The following is a 22,731-nucleotide window of genomic DNA, read 5'->3' on the forward strand; positions in this document are numbered from 1 at the left end:
TGTGGATTTTTCTGAGTTCTGGATAAGAAAGACATTTTAGTGAGATGATCTGAGTAAATTCATGGAGATAAAAGCAGATGTCAGAGACCAGAAGCCTGAGGCGCTCCTTTACTGATCGGCTCGTTAACACAGAGCCGCTAACGATGCTAACGATGCTAACAGACGGTTTACCTTCGTAGAGATGAAGACCAGATCGGCTCAGTTTAAGTTATAAACATTTAGTTCTGAGCAAAAACTGTGGATGACATTTTTCATAGAATTAGCTTCTTATAAAAATTCTCCACATGATTATAGAAGAGAAGATTATTTTATTAGATTTATGGGATGTTGTGGTTAAAGTGTTGGGGCTTTGGCAGCCTAGCCTTCATCGTGATCGCTCAAGGATCGGACTGAGGAGGAGAGAAAGCAGCAAAGTCTAGAGAAAAAATAGGAAACTTTGACCAAGACGACTGATGGCGGCTGGATTCATCCGTAAACTAAAACCTGCATCACCTCAGACACATTTATCCTGTTATTTAAACCACTTTTTAGTCAAACTATCAGTGCTGCCCTGATATCTGAGGGAAATAAAAGCAGAACAGCTACTAGACGGAGCTTTAGACTCTCTAAGCTGATCACGATGCTGTAAAAGTTTTCATATTTACAGAGTTAGGGTCGTCGTCCTTTCTAAAAACTAAACAGCAGCAATGATGAAAAACGTGTAAAGAGTCTGAATGTTAAGACTTAAACGAGATGCTTTCCTGTTGACATCATGGGAAGCTGGGCTGGTGCTGCAGATGATGTTAACGAGCAGATGATGTTAACGAGCAGATGATGTTAACGAGCAGAACCGGTCCCACACAAGAACCCGTCTCTACGGCATCTCATCCAGAAACAGGTTTTATTTGTTCGGTCATATCAAAAACAACGTCATAAATCATGTAGAAAAACAGTAGAAATGATCTGACACGTTCACAGGCGCAGTGATCAGACGCTGATTTCATTGGCTGTCACGATTAGCATTTATGGCTCATTATTTCTCTAAATTAATAAATGAAAGATTAAACATGCTTTATTTCTAGCATCAAAGGCAAACAATAAGATCTGAAACTCAATCACTGTCATTTTTTATTTCTAAAATCTAATGTAAACCACTTGTAAACATGTTTATTATTATCATTTATAACATTTATAATGATTTGAATTGATTAGAAATGTTAGTTTGACTTTAAGTCGTATTAAACTTGTAATAAATCTGTGTGATAGATAGATAGATAGATAGATAGATAGATAGATAGATAGATAGATAGATAGATAGATAGATAGATAGATAGATAGATAGATAGATAGATAGATAGATAGATAGATAGATAGATAGATAGATAGATAGATAGATAGATAGATAGATAGATAGATAGATAGATAGATAGATAGATAGATAGATAGATAGATAGATAGATAGATAGATAGATAGATAGATAGATAGATGGCAGTTTCACAAAGGAGAATAAATAAGCACCTCAATGTTGTAACCAGGCAGTTTTGTTCATTTTAAACGTTAAAAAGGTGATAAGTTGTTTTTAACTGACTGAGATTTACATGTAAACGTTCCTCAAGTCTGATTAGTGTTATCTTTAACTATTTAATAAAAACCTGTAGAAATCCTCAACATGCTGGTTGAGTGTTAAGCGTTGTTCCTGCTGACTTCAGCATTTCTGATGCTCAGACCCCCCCCCCGTACTGGCAGGAATACTAGTATAATTTATATAAACGGGCTAAAACAGGCGCCTCTCTGTGTGGGGAACCTTCCGGTCGGTTAGGGTTCCTGCCGGGGAACCCAGGTGAAGTTCCACCGACCTCCTGAGTCCTTCCTGATGAAGGCTTGTCCCTGGGGGAAGCTGTGTGTCTTCACGCTGCTGGACGGGCTGAGGGACATGCTGAAGGCCAAATCCGCCGGTCTGGCGGCCGGAGACGTGTCCGGCTGCCCTGCAGGGCTGCGGCCACCGGAGGGCGCCTGAGGTCCGTGCAGCACAGAGCTGGAAGAGGGAAGCTCTGGTTTGGCAGGAGTCCAGCAGTCTGGATGTGGAAACCAGCTGGACGATAAACGTTTAGAGCTGGCCTCCAGCGGCCGGCCTCCAGGAGCCGCCTGAGCTCCAGAGGACTGGTGATGCTCGGTCAGCGCCGCGGCAGTGACGTCTCCTGGACACCCTGGACAGGCGTGAGTCCACGTGGCAGGAAAGCCACATTCAGAGGACCGATAGGCCGTTCGGCAGTAGCTGTGGGCAGTGGACGGCGTGGACGGCGTGGACAGGGTGGACAGGGTGGACATGGTGGACGGCGTGGACATGGTGGACGGCGTGGACATGGTGGACATGGTGGACATGCGTGGACATGGTGGCGGCTGAGCTGGAAGAGGATCTGGAGCGTTCAGCAGCCAGCGACGGGGGCAGAGCATCTTGGTAAAGCAGATCTCTGAAGCTGTACTCTGATGACGATTCCTTTGACGTGTCGATGGTGTTTCGGTCCTTCAAGCCCAACGTTCGCAGAACCCAGAGATCCAGGTTTGGTTCCGAACAGGCTGAGCCCTCGAAGGAGCCGGAGCAGAACTCAGCAGTCAGGTTTCTGCAGACTCTCTTGGAGATCTGTTTGGAGAACGGATGACTGCGGGTTCTGGGCGGTTCCCGGTCGAAGGTCTCCAGGTTCCTCTTGAGCGTCTTCCTCGTGTCTGCGGTGAGTTTCTGTGATGGAGAACAGATGAGAGACGGGTTGAGACAGAACTCTGATGGTATTCAGCGATCCACGCTGTGAGGAACATCTGAGGGTGCATGAAGGAAGAACCGATAAAAACATGCTTAAAATCTCTTTAACCCCCAGTGCTCCATTTACATTTTATAATGATTTGGTCAAAGAGAACTTCTGACCAAGGTCTGTTTACAAATGTAAACGTGCTTCTTTCTCTACATTTCTTCAAGTTCTTCCTACTTAGACGTGAACTCTCTTATTTGTAGGGGTCACACACTGGAGGAAAACTCAGTGTTAATTGAAAATTGTAAAGAACAGAGATATTCGGAGGCTCACTGTCAGTCTTGTTTAAACCACTTAAACCCAAAGGTTCACTGGTGTCCTGACAGTGGAGCACCAAGAAGACCATCAATCCTGACAACCCAGAGGAAGTACAAGTGGAAACAGAGTTTCTGGACCCAGAGCAACCCTCCATCGCCGTACCAGGATCTTCTCTATAAAGCTACTGGAGGCGCCTGGTGCTGAGGCGGCCTGTAGGAAGCTTTCCTCTGGGCTACCAGCTGACCACACCTCCATCCCACAGCGCTTCCTTCTGGATCAATGCTGTGGGGGCTTCTCTGGGTCAGACGTGGCTGCCAGCAGGAACGTTTCACATTATTACACTAATAAACACTTGTTTTGTGATGCATCATGCCTGGTTGCATGGAGGCAGTACCGTCCTGGTAATTACCACGCAGGTCATGAGCAGATCCCCAAACCAGTCGAGAAGCACCAGGATCCTGCAGGTCCTGCATGTTTCAACGTTTTCCTGCTTTAAGAAACCTAATTTATAGTTCTGGCTCATTGAAAGTCTTATATGATGGACAACAAAGAGAGGGATTAGGAAAAAGCTTTCCTCTTATGTGTCCAAATACATTACTTATATCATGGAAAGCCATTACTTTCTAGTTCATTAACACAAGTTCAATTCAATATTATTTATACGGCGCCAATTCACAACCCGTCATCATTGGATTAAATCCTCCAGGCTGGTTAACAGTTTTCTCTCTAAGGAAACCCAACAGGTTGCATCCAGTCACTGACCTGCAGTACTCACTCCTCCTGTATGAAATATCCAATATTTGTATTTGTGCAACAATAACAGATGTGTGTTATGATCACACAAATTCTGATAGTGCCCCCCCCCCCACCCACACACACACACACCCACACACACACCTTAGCTTTTTCCTGCAGGTTCCTCACGAAAGAGGAATTGAGGAATCCTCTGAGTTTGTTGTTCTCTTCCTGCAGCCTGGCCAGCTCCTCCTCCCTCTGCAGCAGCGTCTCCTGCAGCTGGAAGAATGGAAAACATCATGAATGTTGAGAGCCAGACTGTATAATCACAGTTTACAAGATGGACATCCTCGCCAATTTCAGGTTTGCTCTCTGGTTTAACTCCAGTTAAACCTGAACAAGCAGGTGTTGTTACCTGTTTGTTCCTCTGGAGGTGAGGCGAGAGCTGCTGTGTCCACATCAGGCCAGCAGGGGGCGTGAAAACACCCTGAGATTCTGACAGAAAACGATATGATCAGAAACATTCCTGTGGTCCCTCATAACATTGGAGAAATATAGTTTAGAAACATTGTTCACATGCAAATATATGATCAAACAAAACTGTTGAAGCCAGCAGGTTTAAATAATCTGACCATGTGAGTTTTGGCTGAACATTAAAACATGTCAGTGCTTTTTAAAGCTATAGTTGGTAATCCTGTTCAGAAACACTTTTTATACTGGGTATAAACCTTCACTCCTGACAGTAGTCAAACATTATGTATTCTGAAAAAGGAGCTTAAAAAAAAAGCATTCTCTGTGGGAGCTGCAGGTCTGTAAATACTCTGAATAGCAGGGATTTGTCCGAGTTTGGTTCCTGTTCTCACCCCCTCTGTCCCTCAGGTTCTGGGGGAATCATCTTATCTATTGGTTGTTCCACATGCCATCATTCTGACGCGCTCATTGTTAGTTTGCGCTTCCTGCATGTGCGCTTCTAGCGTTTATGCATCCGGTTAGCTTAGCAGTTAGCTTAGTGGTTAGCCATTCATTTTAGCTTCGTTACTCTCACTATATACTTTGAACATGGCTGAGAGTTGCAAGAAGCAAACTGGGTTCAAGTTTATGAGAAGAAGAGGAAGGCCTCAGTAGAAAGAAATAAGACCAGAGTGGATTTGGGAATTTTTTATCACACGATCCCCCTGAAGAGCAGGTAAGACGTTATTGTGTCTTACCCTTTTTTTTCTTAGACTTGGGGAAACTTCCTGAAAAAACTCTCCCTTTAACTACAAACTTGATAAAGCAGAGTTTTCCACCTATCATGCCCATTAAACTACAGAAACACTGCCCTCTTCTGGCAGACATCAGAATGGCATACAGGGCCCTCTACAGGCAGAAACAGGAACTGCTCTGATCAACTGAAAGTAGATCTGGGGCCTCATGCATAAACAGTGCCTACGCTTTAAAACGCACAACCCTGTTTGTTTAAAAATGAACGCTTGGTGAAAATGGGCGGAAGCCACGCAAACTTTTTCAATCGACAATAACAAACCACAACGTACTAAGCCTTGTCCAAATACACTGAAACATAAGGATGTTTTGATCCCCCGTATGAGGGTGAGGAGACCTAACTTACAATATAGCAATAGGGAATATACACCTAGATTCCGGCCAATCATCACCTCATTTCTTACCCTCATACGGGGGATCCAAACATTGTTCCTGTAAGCCAGGCCAATAACGGCTCTAATGACTCCCTGTTACAGAGGAGTGGACCTGTTTCCCTTGAATCTGCATGTTATCTAAGCCATTACAGCCTTTGTTGGGCAGTTATATATAGCTTGATACTCCACATTACTCCAGACATTTTTAATTGATAAAACCTCCGGGATAGGAAGCGAAACGTCTTAAAACTGCGGAAAAAAGTCCAGTTTTGTTTTTTTACTTTTTTGTAATTTATTCTGAATTTAAGTTATAGCTTTGAGGAATGTATGAACAGAAAAACTTTGAATTTTAGTGATGCGGCTCGTTCCAGTGAAACAATGAAACACAGAAGTTATTCTATTTGTAGCTTTAGAAAAGTGGGACAAAATTGCTTTAGATCAGAAATCACCCAAGATTATACTCATCTTATTTCTTATTATGAATAGAAACAATTAAGTCTTTGTTAATGTATGAAAGAAGTCTAGTCAAGGATTTACTTTGATTATTCCTTTGTTAATGTAATGTTGTTCTAATCATGTACAGCACTTTGAGTCGTCTTATTACTGAAAAGTAAATTAAAGTATAAATTAAATTCCAACAGGACTAGAACTTTACTTTTTACTTGAAAGTGGACCGTACGGATCGCTGATGTTGAACCACTCTGATTGTTAAATAAGCCGCTGGTGCAGAGAGTCCCTCTGTACTGCATGTGGCATTTATGTCTGACAGGAGGAGGATAGTCAGGAAAGAGCTGCTCATACAGGACAGTAACCGGCAGAATTACAAATAGGTCTGCTGTTGATCTTGTTCCAGCAGCAGATGCGTGAGGTTGGGTTCTGGTCAGAAGATTAAACGCTGATATTCAGTGTTAGTTTTACTCACCCCACACAGCCGGCAGTGTGTTTCTGCCCTCATCCAGGTCACAGAGGTCCATGGGGCCATGTTCCCATATAGAGCCCAGTGTTTCCATGGAAACACCAACGATGGCGCTCCCAAAGACTTCTGGTGGAGAAGTGATGACGAACAGAAGAAGAGGACAAGTTACAGAGGAAATCCTCACAGAGAGTCAGGAAGTTTAATGATTAAAGAGAACTTGTGCAAATTCCTCATAAAGACATCTTGGGTTTACGTAAATAAACTCGTGGACATATTATAATAAAGGTGTCTTGGTAAAAGTTAAATTCTTCCCATTCTTTATAATTAGAGGCCGCGGGGTCCCTTGAAAGGACTTGAGAACACTACCCTCTACAGGCAGAGAACTGAACTACATGAACACTGACCGCTACAGGTGGAGAGAGAACTTCATTATCCTGACCACCATCGGTGGTGTAACCCCGTAAATCCACATCCTCCACTCCTGTACGTGTCCGCTCCGGTCCAGACCGCCTCCGTGAGTCCGTGAAAACAAAAGCTTACTTACAGCATCACAACGTTTCAAATTAAATGTTGAAAAGACAAATCTGCTTCCTTTTGTGGTGCAAAAAAAAGAGTAGTTTGCATCCAATGTTTAAATGAAACTGTTAATTTAGTTGGGAATATTAGAAATCCCTGTGGCTCTACGGTTCCCCAGGAGTGACTGCTGCTTGTCGGGACTTTGATGCAATCAACTGGTTTCCTTATATAGGACATTTTTGACCAATCTGTATAATCTGACCCGATCTGTATAATATGATTGAACTTGATTTTGTAAAGTGCCTTGAGATGACATGTTTCATGATTTGGCGCTATATAAATAAAATTTAATTGAATTGAATAGAAATAAATAATAATGTGTGGTTAACAATCTTTTTTACAGTATTTAAAACAAAACAGAGGTTATTCATGTTCTTTTCCCTCTTTCCTACAATTGCGGTTGTGGAGCTTAACCCACAACGACGGACGGAAGCGGAGCAGAAAATTGGAGCTGTTCCGTAATTTGATCGACGGATAGCGCGTCTGTCGAAGGTGACTTTTGGAGTAGTCACGAAGGATGTGGAACTGTTCTCATTAATTAACACAATAAAGTAGTTGCTTCGTTGGTCAGACATGAACGTATAGGAACAAAACAGAGCAGTCACACAGGAAGTGGAATATGGGGGTAAGAAACTATAAAAACATCACAATCTACAGGTAGGGTGACCAGATCCGAAATAACCAAATGTGGGACAACTGGTCTCCCCATCTACATGTAATCTACATGTAGACAGAAACTACAAAAACCTCAGCATCAACGAGCAGAAACAAGAAATATAGAAACGCCGCCCTCTACAGGCAGAGACAGAAAATACAGAAACACCGCCCTCTACAGGTAGAGATAAAAATTACAGAAACGCCGCCCTCTACAGACGGAAACAAGAAATATAGAAACACCGCCCTCTACAGGTAGAGATAAAAATTACAGAAGTCACGGCCTCTATGGGGGGGGGGGGGGGCTACAACTTGAGCTGTAACAACATACTTATTTAGTTTACTGTGTGAAGAAGGTGGCGTGGTGAAGGCAGTGTGATGTTTTGGATAATGTTCCTCTGATCAGCTTTGGAACGAGCCATTCAGAACTTTGACATGCGGACCACCTGCAAAACATTTTACATGCCACTTAAACATAATCACATTTCATGCAGTTTGGAGCAACAAACCTAAATGAGCAAATTAAATAACTGATGTGACATTTTAGGCTGTTTAAACCACAGAATCTCTTAAGTCAGGTTTAAACAGGAAGATGAATGCAGGCAAAATCTTTCAGTATGAAAGAAAATCTCTGATCATGACTTTGAACCCTTTGTCTGTGACCGTTCAGTGTAACATACCCACAGACTGATTTAAAGCTCACTAAATGACAGAAAACATAGAAAATCTGTTATTTTCTGGGAGAATTATGCAGTTTAGCTGCTGCTGCTGTGACCGATCTTTAATTCCCGCCCTCTTCTGCCCAGCCATCAGTGTTTCTACCACTGCCTCCTTTCCCTCCTCCTCTTCTCCTTCTTTTCATTCTCATAAAGACCTCATTAACCTCCACTTGCTGCCCATCTATTCAGGCCCATGTGTTGGTTGGATCTGTCTGAAGCCAGCGCTGCAGCAACAAGTGGGCAGTCTGGCATCTTCTGTCAGGCACTGTGGCTGGAGTTACTGGCACACAGCGACATGCAGCTGTAATGGGAGGAAACTATTTCCATAGTTCTAATGCGACACAAACTGAAGGACGTTAAATTAATTGCAACTAAAACATCATCCGTTCTAAAGATTTTACTCCTTTTAAAAGAGATTTTCCACAGCATTGGCAGAATAATGTCAGTTTACCAAATCTGTCATGAGAACAGGACTGGACTCACTGAACTAACAAATCATGTTTAGCTTTAGGCAACAATAAAAATGTTTACTCTGTCAGCAAATTTCAGAAGGGCTCACATAAAAGTTGTGTTTTCCACTTAAAGTATAAAACAGTTCAATATAAGACTTCAAACAAAACCAGAGAAGACAAATGAAGCAATCAGCAAACACTTGGTACCCGATCCAAGACTTTAATGCGCTGTGAACCAAAAGATTAAAGTTTTGCAGGACGGAAAATGAATAAACCTTTAATTTTTCAGCTGATTTCTCCTGGATGTTCTGTTGAACGAGCCGCTGTCAGCCAGACTGCAGAGCAAAGCATTCAAAGCTGTTCTTCCATCAACGAGTTAAATAAAAGACAAACACAGGAGCCTCTCATTCCGCCGGGAACCCACCAGACAAACCAACCCGTCTGCAGCTGCATTTACCTCCGTCACACTCAGACGCGAACTCACTGCGCGCTGCGCGTAAAGCGCACCAGACTCTCCAAAAACAGCAGCCCCCCTGAAGGGAAGGGAGAGAAACCTCCGCGCAGCAGCTCCAGCTGCAGGTCCAGCTCCAGGTTCTGGTTCTGGTCCTGGTTTTGGTTCTGGTTCTGGTTCTGGTCCTGGTTTTGGTTCTGGTTCTGGTTCTGGTCCTGGTTCTGTAACTGCAGGGCTGGAACGGACAGAGGGAGTATTTCTTGCTCTGAAGAGAGTCCCGTGTGGGCAAAGCAGCAGATTCCCTCCCACTCAAAGCACCAGGTGTGTGCGTGTCCCCGCGCACAGCGCGCACGTGCCCGTTTATCCAATCAGCGCGCAGGACGAGCCGCGGGACCTGTCAGATGGAAAGGTGGGTTGAGCCAGACTCACCTGAGGACAGGTACTCCTTTTACTGCCCCCTTCGGGTCTCTGCAGGATGTTGGAGCTGTTTGGTTCGCAGAGCGACATCCTCCACATCCAACCTCCGCCACTGCAGATACCTTCATAATGTTCATCACCAATACACAGATTGTTGCTATGAGATGAGGATAATTCTGAATAGAACTACTTTTCTCAGCATTTTTCCTTTAAGATTCAGTTTTTTAAGCTTATTGCCCATACAGTATTTCTTCTGTTGAGCTTAGTTTAGATTCTGCAAAGGTGTAAGAGATTTCAGCAAAGCTAAATAATCTGTGACAAACAATAACTAAAAGTCAGATTAAATCAGATTTGTGAAATTAAAGAGAACCACTTCTGTTCTGCAGTAGTTGGCATTCTGTTGGCCTGCTAACTTAAACCAGACAAAGAAATCTGTCTGTCGGTAATTAGAAATCCTCCCTGCAGCTCTGGTCAAATCAGCATCTGCTGGTTAAATTTATAAAGTATTGCACATAGAGGCATGGTTGGTGAACTCAAAGAAACAACTAGCCAAACACTAGTGAGCCGTAAGCAGGAAGGAGCATAAATTTACCGTAAACCAACCATGGCCAGTTGCTCCTGGTAGGATTTCTGACAGCAGTCAACAGAAGCATCAAATTAGCGACCCAAGAACCAAGGAGCTCCAGAAATACACGAGGAGAGCAGGAATGGCAAATTATTTATGCACTCAAGCAGCTTTGTTCACTCACTGCACTCCACTACTGAAGAAAAAACATTTTAAAGCTTGATTAAAGTTTTCTGCTAAGAGTTTGGACGAGCCAGCGAGATAGAAAGAGACGATAATCTGGTCAGTGAAACCAGAGCTCTGTGGAGCGGTTAACACGCTCGCTGTGTTTGGAGGCAGAACAGATCTGCACATCAACCAGAAACACCTGCAAACCAGATGTTTGGAGGCAGATTTCATGTAACTAAAGGCAGAATAATGCCTGAGCAAAGCATTCGACTAGTTCTCTACACATTCAGACAATGTTGTCACAGGATTTCTCACTTTTCTTCAAGCGTGTCCAATATTTCCATTTCACCCAAAACCTCATATGGACCAATTTACTTAGATTTCTTAGTTACTGGGGTTGTAAAAAGCATCTGAATTTCATGCCAAATGAAATATTAGAAAGATATTTACTGAGGAAAATGTTGACATGCTTATTTTATCTTCTGTAAGACTTCAGCTCCCTGAAGGTGATCCCCGAACAGAAGGAGAGTTTCATCATTACTGGGATTCCTGTTATGAAGCTTTATAAGTTTTGCTGATTAACAGAAATCAGATTAATACCTGAAAGCTGATCCGCCCCCGCAGACCCAGGTGAGTTAACCTGTAATCTGACAGCAGGTCAGTTAAACTCCAGCAACAATTAGGGATCTAATTCCCAAACTGACATACCAGCAGCGTGACACATTAACCACAGAGGAAGAGGAGGAACCGATAAATGAATAGGGGCCAGAAGAACGGGGGATGTGGAAGAGCATCCGCTGATCCGTCCACCAATAACTCATCCATCCATCGGTATGTCTGTGCTGACCTGGGAATGATTTCCTGTCTGTGTCTGATGAACTGCTTCCATGTTTTCATACTTTCTGTGTGGAACAAGAAACAACTGAAAGAATTTGCGACTTAAATTGGAGAAATAGTGAAAGGACGGTGAAAGTCAGGCTGATTGATCATCGTTAAGGTTGGTAACGGTGGGTGTGTGTGGGTGTGTCCGTCAGCAGGCCGGGCCCTCGGCTCCTCTTTCATGTCGCTCAGTTTCCAGCTGAGCTCCTGTTTGCAGCCAGCAGGTCAGGACGGCCTCCGCCAATTAAAAGTGGAGCAAGCAGGCCACCGTAGTTCTCCTGCTGGCAAGAAGCAGGTCAGCGGATTAGTGGTATCTCATTCAGCAGCCAGCTGGTTTCATTTACTCCTGAAAGACGTTAACATCAACATTACTCATTAGGAACTTAATTGTTTTGTTTAAAACCAAATTTAACTTTATTCAGAACTGAAATCCTGAAAATAACCTGAAGGTTACAGAGAGCAAAACAAATTACAGCTAAAACATCCCAGGAAGCAGAGATGGTCTGATGCAGGCGTCCTCCAGAAACACTTTATTCAGCAGGTTTTATTCACACACAGGAAATATGATCTGAGCTTCATGTAACCTCAGAAATATGATAAATAATTTTAGATGCATATGAAATGAAATAAATGTGCTTCAACTGTAATCAGTCGATTTCGTCTCATTTTCCATTGATCCTATCCTTAATATCTGTACAGCTGGAGGATTTTACTTTACAGCGCCTATTGGACTACAAACATTTTATCAACTAGTGATTAATCCAGCACGATTAAAAAACTCACTTTCTCATTTCGGTTTCTGGTTGCTGGAAGAAATAGATTGATGGACCCAGCCTGTTGTCAGCAAGCTTCTGGGTTGGCAGGAGGTGGCATCATGGTATGGGCTCGTGTCAGGACCCTTGGCAAAGTTCATTTCTTCTAAAATTATGACCACTGACTGAAAAATCCCTGTAGGGATTTTACCAGGGACCTCAATGCTATGGAAAACCACATTGCAGAGGCACGGCGGAGGAAGAGGAGTGTACGGCACTGATCTTTAATTGTCCCCGACAGAGAATGATGAAAACAAAACTGTGGTGGGACACCGTGAGACGGGTTTACAAGACAAATGGGATTAAATGACAGTTTGAATCCTCAGTGTCAAGACGGCTTTAAGCGTTCAATAGGAACATCACAACCTGGATGCACCTGCTGCAGGTCGACATTTAGAGTAATGAAGATTACAAAAGAAAATAAAAACATGACAAAAATGGCTGATTCATACAGACTGACTTGTTGTGACTTTTCCATTTCTATTTCAGTGTAATAATCGTCAGCTGCCAGGTGTAAAACTGTCAGACATTTAACCAACAGCCTCCGGTTCTGGCAGCAGTTCGGACCTAATTACCCCTCAGTGGGGCAGAGGCAGAAGGCTACAGGTGGGCTACCTGGTGGTCTAACTCAGGTTCAGTGAGGCAGATGTTAGACCCCGCCCGCCTCCCTTCCTACCCTTCCTCCCCGCTGGGATCCTAATGACGGTGGGCTGGGCAGAAGGGATTTGTTGGACAACAGCGGCGGCTTCCTGACTGCCAGCAGCCTCCTCGCCGCTGGACGTCCACGCCGACCACCACTCCCAGCCCACATCTGACCTCATCAGGCTCAATCTGCTGCTGAACAGGCTCTAAACGGCAGCCACAGAAGAGGACAAGACCAGGGAGGACAAGACAGAGAGCACAATCAGGGTGTTTAATTAAACACCAATACATGTTGTGCAGTAAAAAGTATTTCAGTAGTTTAATATTTAATCTGGTATTGTTCTGTGAATATCACAATTTGGCTTTGATATTAGGACAATAGGAGAAAAAGTGATTTGAGTGCTAGCATTCTCTGTCAACAAAGTTTGCAAACTGAATATTTGGATCAAACTAAACATTTAGTAAGCTAGTAGCTAGATCACTAAATGTTTAGCTAATTTACTGCTAGATAAATATTTAGCTCAGCTCTAGATATTTAAATCCAAGTTAAATATTCAGTCAGCAGCTTGCTTGTAGCTTGCTGGTAGCTAAATATTAAGCTAGCAGTAAGCTTGCTGGTAGCTAAATATTAAGATAGCGGTAAGCTTGCTGCTAGCTAAATATTAAGCTAGCGGTAAGCTTGCTGCTAGCTAAATATTAAGCTAGCAGTAAGCTATCTTAGTAAATCTAGCTAACTGCTAGCTTAATATTTAGCTAGCGGTAAGCTTGCTGCTAGCTAAATATTAAGCTAGCGATAAGCTTGCTGCTATCTAAATATTAAGCTAGCAGTAAGCTATCTTAGTAAATCTAGCTAACTGCTAGCTTAATATTTAGCTAGCGGTAAGCTTGCTGCTAGCTAAATATTAAGCTAGCAGTAAGCTATCTTAGTAAATCTAGCTAACTGCTAGCTTAATATTTAGCTAGCGGTAAGCTTACTGCTAGCTAAATATTAAGCTAGCAGTAAGCTTGCTGGTAGCTAAATATTAAGATAGCGGTAAGCTTGCTGCTATCTAAATATTAAGCTAGCAGTAAGCTATCTTAGTAAATCTAGCTAACTGCTAGCTTAATATTTAGCTAGCGGTAAGCTTACTGCTAGCTAAATATTAAGCTAGCAGTAAGCTTGCTGGTAGCTAAATATTAAGATAGCGGTAAGCTTGCTGCTAGCTAAATATTAAGCTAGCAGTAAGCTATCTTAGTAAATCTAGCTAACTGCTAGCTTAATATTTAGCTAGCGGTAAGCTTGCTGCTAGCTAAATATTAAGCTAGCGGTAAGCTTACTGCTGCTAACTAAATATTTAACTCAGATCTAAATATTGAACCTAAATGTTTAGCTAATATGCAAATCTACTTGCTGCTAAGCAGAAGTGGACCAGCAAGGTCTTGCTGTCAAACTCCTGCTGGTGAGACTGAATCGCTTCTTTCATCCCGGTCACAAACTTTCGGCTGGTTCTGTGGTTCGGTGGCAGCTGGTGATGCAGATCAAGGTGACCAGATTTCTCAAATTAAATCTGGGGACATTTCCAGCTTCATGAAAAGTAAGAACTTTGTCACGATGGTTTCAGTAGAGGGGTAACGGCGCTCAAGACTGACAGGTGTGGGGGTGACGCCCGGCCTCTGCTGCTACTCCTCTGTCTCTACCAGCAGCTCCACCAACCACCAGAATAGCTGCCGTGGAAACTTTTGGTTCTCATTCATTCAACGCTGAAATCAGGGACATTTCCAGGGCTTCTTAGCCGGGAACAGGCCGTCCAAAGCAGGGACGTCTCCCTACTGTTGATCCACGAGTAAACGTCTGAATGGCCGTTAAAACGTCTCGTCACAAATGTTGGACACGTGGAGAGGAAAAGGATGGATGATAAAAAGAGCAAAGAGTATTTCATTTGGAAAATAAAGATTTACCTTGGAGCTAAATATATAGATTAATAGCCATTTATTTATCATTCTATTTAAATGTTTACTTTGAACCAGTTACATTTATAAATGCATGAATGACATGGTGAAACATGACATTTGTTTAGTCTTATGACAGCTAAACAACCCATAATATTCAACTGTGTAACTTTACCCATATCACGGCATAAAAATGACCAAAGATAAGAAATGAGAAATAGAGACAAGAAGCAAAGTGAAGGTAAGCAAGAATAAATAAAGCTTCTTCAGTATTTGCTTACTTAGAAAAAAAGAAACCAGTTGTGACATGGACTAGAGACGCATCCCAATAAAGATTTAAAAGCTAAAGACGAAGAACTCATATTTTTAGGTGATGATCTATATGATCACTATCTGCAGCTTGTACCGTTTTGTTATGATGTACTATAATCTGCAGCTATAATCTCATAATCCTTAACAGTTTTAACAGTTAGCAGAACGCACCTCACAGGTGTGAGAGTGTGCCGACCTGCCTGGTTAATCCTGAGCATGTTTGTCCCCCGTAGAGATAATCTCAAGACGACGCCTGACTTCTGCACAGGAGGCCCCTGCACACATTAACTACCCCCCTCAAAACACAATCATGTACTACCCCCCAACACACAATCACAGCGCATCACGCATGCATGATTTCACACACACACCATTGGTCAGCTCACTGAGTTGGAGCCGCTGGCCGTCGGCCTCGTGCTGCTAAGCTTCTTTTGCCTCCACAATGCCGACCTGCAGCGAGCTCAGGGCCAATTAAAGGCCCGGGAGAAACACAGAGAAAGTGCTGCGGGTCTCTGAGCGGCCTCAGCCAGGGTTCTGATCCAAATGTGAGGTGGACTGAGCAGCTGCTGCGCTTCATCTGTTCATCCAGGAAAACCTGCAGTGGCTCGTCAGGATTACAGCAGAATCCTGTGGTAACTTCTTCAATCAGTCACAGATCGGTTGTTCTGCTACGGGACATCATCACCTCTGGTCCTTATCAGAGTTTCCCCTCCTTGTTTATTTCTTCTTTTTTTTTAGAACTTAAATTTTATTGATTTTAAAACAGAGCAATTACACAGCATACAATGACAATTAACAGTTTTTAGGGTGTGAGATTTTACTATAGATTAACCATCCCAGCATTACATTTTATAGCTTCAGCATCATATTTGCGGTCTCAGCTTCACCATAGAAACCTAGAATTCACCTTGGATGGTAGGTCTATGTAACATTATCCAGAAAAAATAAATAAACAAACATTAAGTTGAAAGACTTGTTTACTTGAGTAAATCTTCCACAGAACGAAAAAAGTTATCTTTTCCATTTGGTATAATTCCCTCACATTTTGGACCCATGAGTTCTGGTTGCTTCCACTTAATTGTGATGCATTTCAGGGCCGCTGTAAGAAGAACATTTAAGAGATATGATCTGGCTCGTCCTTGCAATCCAACTGGAAGAATACCGAGTATTGCAACCGTTGCATCCTTGGTGATAACCTTCTGAAAGATCTGGTTTATAGCTTTGTACACTTCATCCCAAAAGTTTTGCAGTTTGGGTCATGACCAAAACATGTGTGTGATTGGGGATTGCAGAGCCACAGTTTCTCCTACACAAACTTTAGGATCCATCTTAGCTACTGTGTCCGGCGTCCTGAAATATCTGCTGATAATTTTCCATTTATATTCCCACCATGTATTTGAGCTTGTGACTCCATGTGCCTCATTCCAGACTTCCTCCCATATGTCATCAGAAATACTTTTGGCCGTCTCTGCCTCCCATCTTTGTTTTGTCCAAGTGAGTCCACTAATGTTCATGGACAAAAACATCTTATATAATTTTTTTATCAGCTTCTTATCACCTTCGCCTCTTTGGAGTTAAATTAGTAATTTCTCTATTGCCGTGGGGTTTAGGACTCTTTCCCTGTGCATAGACAAAAAGGAACGCAACTGTAGGGATCGGAAAAAAACGTTTTTTGGAGATGAAAATGCTCACGCAATTCTTCGAATGACATGAGATAATTCCTATTAATTAATTGATGCAGAAACGTGAGCCTCTGTTCAGACCATTTGGAAAGAATTGGTCTGAACAGAGGCTATCAGCACTAACAAGCATATGTCCAATGCTTGTTAGTGCTGATAAACCTCTTGGCAGCTTAAAGGCAGTTCTGACTTTGTACCAAATGGTAAGTGTAGCTCTAGTCCACAGTGGCAGCTCCTTTATTGGAATATAGAGTTTCTCTTTCTGATAAATGTTTGCCTTCATGATGTGTTGAAGAGGCTGGACAGCATGGTTACAAACTCACGGCTGACCTACAGCTAAAGGAAAGTCTTTGGTTTGGCTTGTTTCATGTGAGTCTGTTCTGCTAGTCTGAGTGGTTGTCCTCCTCCATTGTGACAACTTTTCTCATTTCCTGCAAACTTTCCCCAATAAATCCTCTGTTCCCATATTCCCAAAGATCCTCAGAGTCTCTCAGAGCCCCAAACTTCCTGCTAGGTGAGGTTGAACACGGTTGTTAGAGGTGACGCTGTCTTTAACAGCTGATTGGTTGAATGTGTGACAAGATAAATTAAATACTTGTCACACAGCATCAAAATCACTGAAAATAATTGAATGCACCATATTTACCTCCTTGTCATTATTCTGATCTGCTTGTTATGTTTCCTCTACATTCTGGTCATTTTACTATTACTTCATCTATTTGATATTATGTGTGCTCACCTGTCAGTATTTCACTGGGATCACCTGCTGGTATAAAGCGGTTGGATTTGGCAAAACAACCGACATAAAATGGAGGAAAAAGGCGGAGAGAACCGAGAGGACTTCGGTCTTTTCAGCTCTGGGAGGAAAATGTAGGAATGTTGAAGGTAATTTGGTCCGTGAATACAGACTTTGAAGCTCGTTGCTGCAGATCAGTGAGTCTTTCTCTCTGCTTTTAAACACCAGCCTGCAAAGTGAGCAGCGCTCCGTTCACCAATCAGGAGCCAGAGAGGAGACGGCATCACACCAGCAACCTTCTAGACGACCATTTAGGCTCTGATGCTGACATCATCATCACCAACACAGGAAGTACTGAATCACCTCTTTTCTAGAGTATTTAAGGTTTTCTGTAACTTTTTCCGTTTCTTCTAAAATGTTGATTATTGAGAGCATTCCTGTAAATAATGTAAAAATTCCTCTGTACTATATTCTTTGTACATTTCTCCTGCTTATATTCATGATTTTCCAATATTCCTGTTATTTATTTATCTTCAGTAAAACGACGTTAATAGAGCTGCACCTTTAACCCGTCAAGCCGCTGAAACTAATTAATAAAGTTTATAATATCTACATGTTAATAATTCTTTAATTGTTAAAGATGTTTATGAGCTCATTTCCTCCACTGTTCAGGTGGTGGATCAGCCAATCAGCTCTCTCTGTTTAGGTGGTGGATCAGCCAATCAGCTCTCTGAGTCTGAGGCTCACTAAAAGTCCTCCTCTCTACTAACATTTTCCACTTTAGCAGCTCTGAAGATCCGGATGCTTTCAGAATAACTTTTATCTCACTCAGGTGAAATTCTAAAACAAAATCTTCAGGAAATTCTAACATTTTTCCTAAACTGACGTCTCTCAGAGCTACTTCTGGTCTGAGGATTCTGTGTGAAAACAGCCCTGACTACTACAGGTAAGATACTGACTACTGGGAACTTGAAGTCCACCTGATTCTGTTCTTTTGAGCTTCACTTTTTTTACTCTGATAACTCGACGCTCTCCTCCGTCCTGCTGCTTTTCTCTCTTTGCTTTTTTTATTTGGGCCAATGGGAACCATGAAACTGACTCTGCAGCCTCTGAGTTGGACGAGCGTCCTGCAGGAGTCTGAGAATCGCTGGTTTAGGCCGACGGCCGTCCTGTTTCCTGTCTCACAGCCAAACACTCAAACATCCATCCATCCATTTATTTTCCAAACCGCTTTATCCCTCATGGGGTCGCGGGGGTTGCTGGTGCCTATCTCCAGCGTTCACTGGGCGGGAGGCGGGGTACACCCTGGACAGGTCAAACACTCAAACAGTTTATTTTAAAGAGAGTTAACATCTCAGACCTGAAGCTGGTTCCTGAGGAGAGCAACCTGAAAACTGAAAGTTCTGGCCCGACGGTGGAGGAACGGATGGTGAATCTTTTTGGACCAGCTGTGACCAGACCACGGAGGTCCAAACAGGTTTTCCAGAAATAACCTGAGCAAACACCAGAAGCAGTTTTCAAATGATGGTTTCCATTATTAAGTGGGAAAATGTAGCCAAACTAACCTGGACCAGAGGGGAAAGGTAATTACCTCCTAAACTGGTTCTGTCACCCTTGGCAGCAACAGCTGATGACTGGTAATGAGTCTAACAAACGTTCATCCTCTCTGCTTTGCAGAACTGGTAACAATCAGACATGATGGAGTTTTTTTTGGCACCAAAGGCTTCCCCAGCCTTTCCTTTAGAATTAAGTTAAACTTTGACCTAGCTGACCTAAAAATCTTGTTTGTTTTTTAAAGGCATTCAGAGGCGGACCTGCTGGTGTGCTTTGGATCATTGTCGTTCTGCAGAACCCCAGCGAGCTTCAGCTTAAGGTCACAGACTGACGGCCGGACGTTCTGCTTCAGGATTTAATCCAGAGAGCAGAATTCATGGTTCCTGCAATTACAGCAAGTCGTCCGGGTTCTGAAGCAGCCAGACAGACCCAGATTATCACACTGCTATTCTCTCCTGTCTGGTCGCAGTCTGACTCTGACTGCATCATGGTGGAGGGGCGCGATGCCAGGGGAGTGACTCTGACTGACAGGTTTGATGAAATAATCTGATCAGACCAAGAATGGCACAAAAAGTGCTGATTGGACACGGTGCCCCGAAGAGAATCTGAAAGTAACCAATCAGAGACCAGCATGGAGTCACATGGTAGCCAAAAGGTTACAGACATAAATACACACTCATCTGTCCCACGCCCCCTGGTGTTGAAACACTAAAATTAGGCCTAACCAAAACAAACAACGTCAAATAAACCTAAAATAAAACAGGAATGCTGAAAAAAGGCCATTTCTGCCCCGTCTCTGTTTCTTATGGTTTAATATGTTCCTGAATCTGATCTCTTGATTTTTTGATTCTACAGATTGTGCAGCAGTCAGGCCCGGTTAGAAAAGTTTCAAAAATGGGATTAATTACAGTTAATCGTGATTTAACAAGGGGGTGTAATTACTTTTCACACAGGGCCAGGTTGGTTTGGACCTTTTTTCCCTGTAATAAATGAAGTTATTTTTGGAAAACATAATTTAGTGTTTTTTGGGCTAGTTTGTTTGAAGTAAAAAGGTGCTTGTGAATCTTTGATCTTTTTGAGTTTTAGCTTTTTATTGTTGTGCACTTTTTTCTCTTTCTTTGGATGTTTTAAAGCACTTTGTGGATCAATAAATGAAATGGGGGGAAAAATGCAGTCCCAGGGCAAAACCATGAAGAATGCCATAATAAATGTAGTCCTGCAGCTCAAGCAAATACAAAGTAAAGATTAATTTTGTGGTCTTTAGTGTGAAATGTGGTGCTGAGACCAGAGCTAAAATTAAAAACAAATGTTTAGCCATTTTAAATCACTTTTTGGTGTGAGCTTTATGAGAACAGTCAGCTGTTAGCTAAACGAGAGTCAGAACTCAGATGTTTTGGTCTATAAAACATTGAAAAGGTAAATCACATGATAAACACGTCCTGACCAGAGTTTACTCTGATTTACTCCGGTCAGTCTTGGTCAGGTTTGGGAACGCGTCCTTCCTAACATCTTCTCATCCATCTGGTTAGATGTTCAGACAGAAAACTAATACCAGGTTAAAAACATCTCAGCACAGAGGACTCAGGTGTACACGCCTCCGCTGTTCTTCCAGCAACACACCTGTCCACGTCACAAGAGCTCTGCCCTCTGATTGGCTGACTGAGGAGCCACTGGGCAGTAAGAATGTGCATCAACGTGTGCCACCAGCGAAGCGTGATAATAGTTTGGACAAAAGGTTCTTCATGGTCAGTCAAGTGTGAAAAAAGGATGATTTACAATGTCTTCCTGCGACTGTATATTATAATTAAATCCTGGGGGGTTGGGGGTGAAAAGGAGCCATTGGTTCTCTGAACAGAACCGTCTCCCAGCTGAGAAAAAAACACCAAATTCTAGAGGAGGATAAACTTCATTTTCAGAGCTTAACTCGCTTGCATTTCATAGTCAACTCACTCACATTTTAGAAAACTGCGAACAAGCTAATTTATATCAGATCGCTATGAGTCCTAAAGTAGTTAAAACATTTTTCTGCAGGTCTCGCTCTCGTGTTGAACCCGTTTTTAGCGTCTGATTAAGGATTCACAGAAATGGTGCATCAGTGCTTCTGCTTATCCAGATGTAAAACCTGCAGTTAATTCCCTCTGTTAAATCAGTATCTGTTGTCTCTGCGCTGTGTGCTGCAAACAGAGTGAAAGGCAGGTTTTTTTTCAGCTCTGAGCTCCTCTGGGATCATTCCAGTCATTTCAACCCTCCATGCTGGATGCAAGCAGCTGGGATCCTCTGTAGGGAGGCCCATTCCAGCCTCGGTGCGTATGGACTGACCGCGGCGTGAACGGTGCATTTACTTATTATCACGATGCATGCTGCGCGGTTAGAGCGGGGCAGGAGCCGGCAACCAATCAGGGACTGGTTGTGGTTGTGACGTATGGTGGGCAGAGAAGATGAAGCCGTTTCCCTCACCATGGAGGACCAGATCATTGTGGTGGTTAGTGGTAGGTCTGAGTAGTATGGCTGAAGAATCGACTGCTATTGAGACAAAAGCAGAAAGGACCTTTCATGGAGAGTCAGTGAGGAGTCTGGGGTGGCAGCACAAACTTCAGCCTTACTTTAAACCACTGGTTAGCGCCACTGTACTGTTGTATTTTGGCTAATTTGGCTAATAAGGTCCTATTCTTTCGTTGTTAAACAAATTTTTAAAAGTGGAAAACGGTCTGGATTAATTTACCAAAGAATATTAACAGCATTAATGATGTTAATAATAAGACAATATCAGGATTCCCCCCTTTCATGTCATTTATATCTCACAAATGATGATTTCAGAGGACGTGCGCCACAAACCATGATAGTCCCTTTTCTGAATAACTGCACATGAGCAAAACTGTCTTACTTGCTCTTCTGCTCCTCAGGGGGATTATGTGAGAAAAATCTCCCAAATCCTCTCTGGTCTTATTTCTTTCTACTGAGGCCTTCCTCTTCTTCTCATAAACATGAACGCAGTTCACTTCATGCAACTCTCAGCCTTGTTCAAAGTCTACGGTGAGAGCAGCAGCGCTACTATAAATGGCTTACCGCTAACCTAGCCCCTAAGCTAACCGATAACCTAGCCACTAAGCGCTAACCTAGCCCTTAAGCTAACCGCTAACCTAGCCCCTCAGCTAACCGCTAACCCAGCCCCTAAGCTAACCGCTAACCTAGCCACTAAGGTAACCGCTAACTGAGTCACTAAGATAACCGCTAACCTAGTTACTAAGGTAACCGCTAACCCAGCCCCTCAGCTAACCGCTAACTGAGTCACTAAGCTAACCAGATACATAAACACTAGAAGCGCGCATGTGCAGTCAGCAAGCGGAGACTAGGAAGGAATAATTACACACACTGGCGTTACATGAGCGCGTCAGAATGATGGTATGTGGGACAACCAGTAGCTAAGATGATTCCCCTTGATGGATGGATGGATGATGGATGGATGGATGGATGGATGTATGATGGATGACTTTTATCCACACATAAAGCTCAGCCTGCAGGTTTCATCAGGCTGTTTTCTTCACACCACACTCATGTGAAGAAGCTCCTTGAACAACCTTCATGTCCATGGAGACCCTCGCCTCTGTTTATAAGAGTTGTATTTTATCAGGAACATTGTTACATTTCTTTTACATTTATCCAGAGCAGATTTCTAATCATATTTAAGTTAGAATACATTGATGATTATTTGATATAATCTCTGGTTATTTCAAAGAACAACCTTGTTCTGACTGTTTTTGACAGGAATTCATTTCTTTATCCGGTTTGGTAATTTGAGTCACTATTTGACCAGATGTGTAGTGATGGAGTTAACAGAAATAAATACATTTTCTTT

At 42.8% G+C, this 22,731-nt stretch overlaps 1 protein-coding gene across 1 annotated transcript; it reads right to left on the minus strand.

The window, feature by feature from the left end:
• Window positions 1-1,712: 1,712 nt before the first annotated feature.
• Window positions 1,713-11,921, minus strand: gmnc (geminin coiled-coil domain containing). Its single transcript, XM_036131602.1, is given in 7 exon segments — window positions 1,713-2,300; window positions 2,302-2,717; window positions 3,940-4,056; window positions 4,193-4,272; window positions 6,337-6,456; window positions 9,189-9,576; window positions 11,180-11,921. Coding segments are annotated over 5 exon segments (1,206 nt in total). The 5' UTR covers window positions 6,425-6,456; window positions 9,189-9,576; window positions 11,180-11,921; the 3' UTR covers window positions 1,713-1,795.
• Window positions 11,922-22,731: the final 10,810 nt, after the last annotated feature.

The sequence above is a fragment of the Fundulus heteroclitus genome, unplaced genomic scaffold (genome assembly GCF_011125445.2).
Source record: "Fundulus heteroclitus isolate FHET01 unplaced genomic scaffold, MU-UCD_Fhet_4.1 scaffold_44, whole genome shotgun sequence".
NCBI classification, from domain to species: domain Eukaryota; kingdom Metazoa; phylum Chordata; class Actinopteri; order Cyprinodontiformes; family Fundulidae; genus Fundulus; species Fundulus heteroclitus.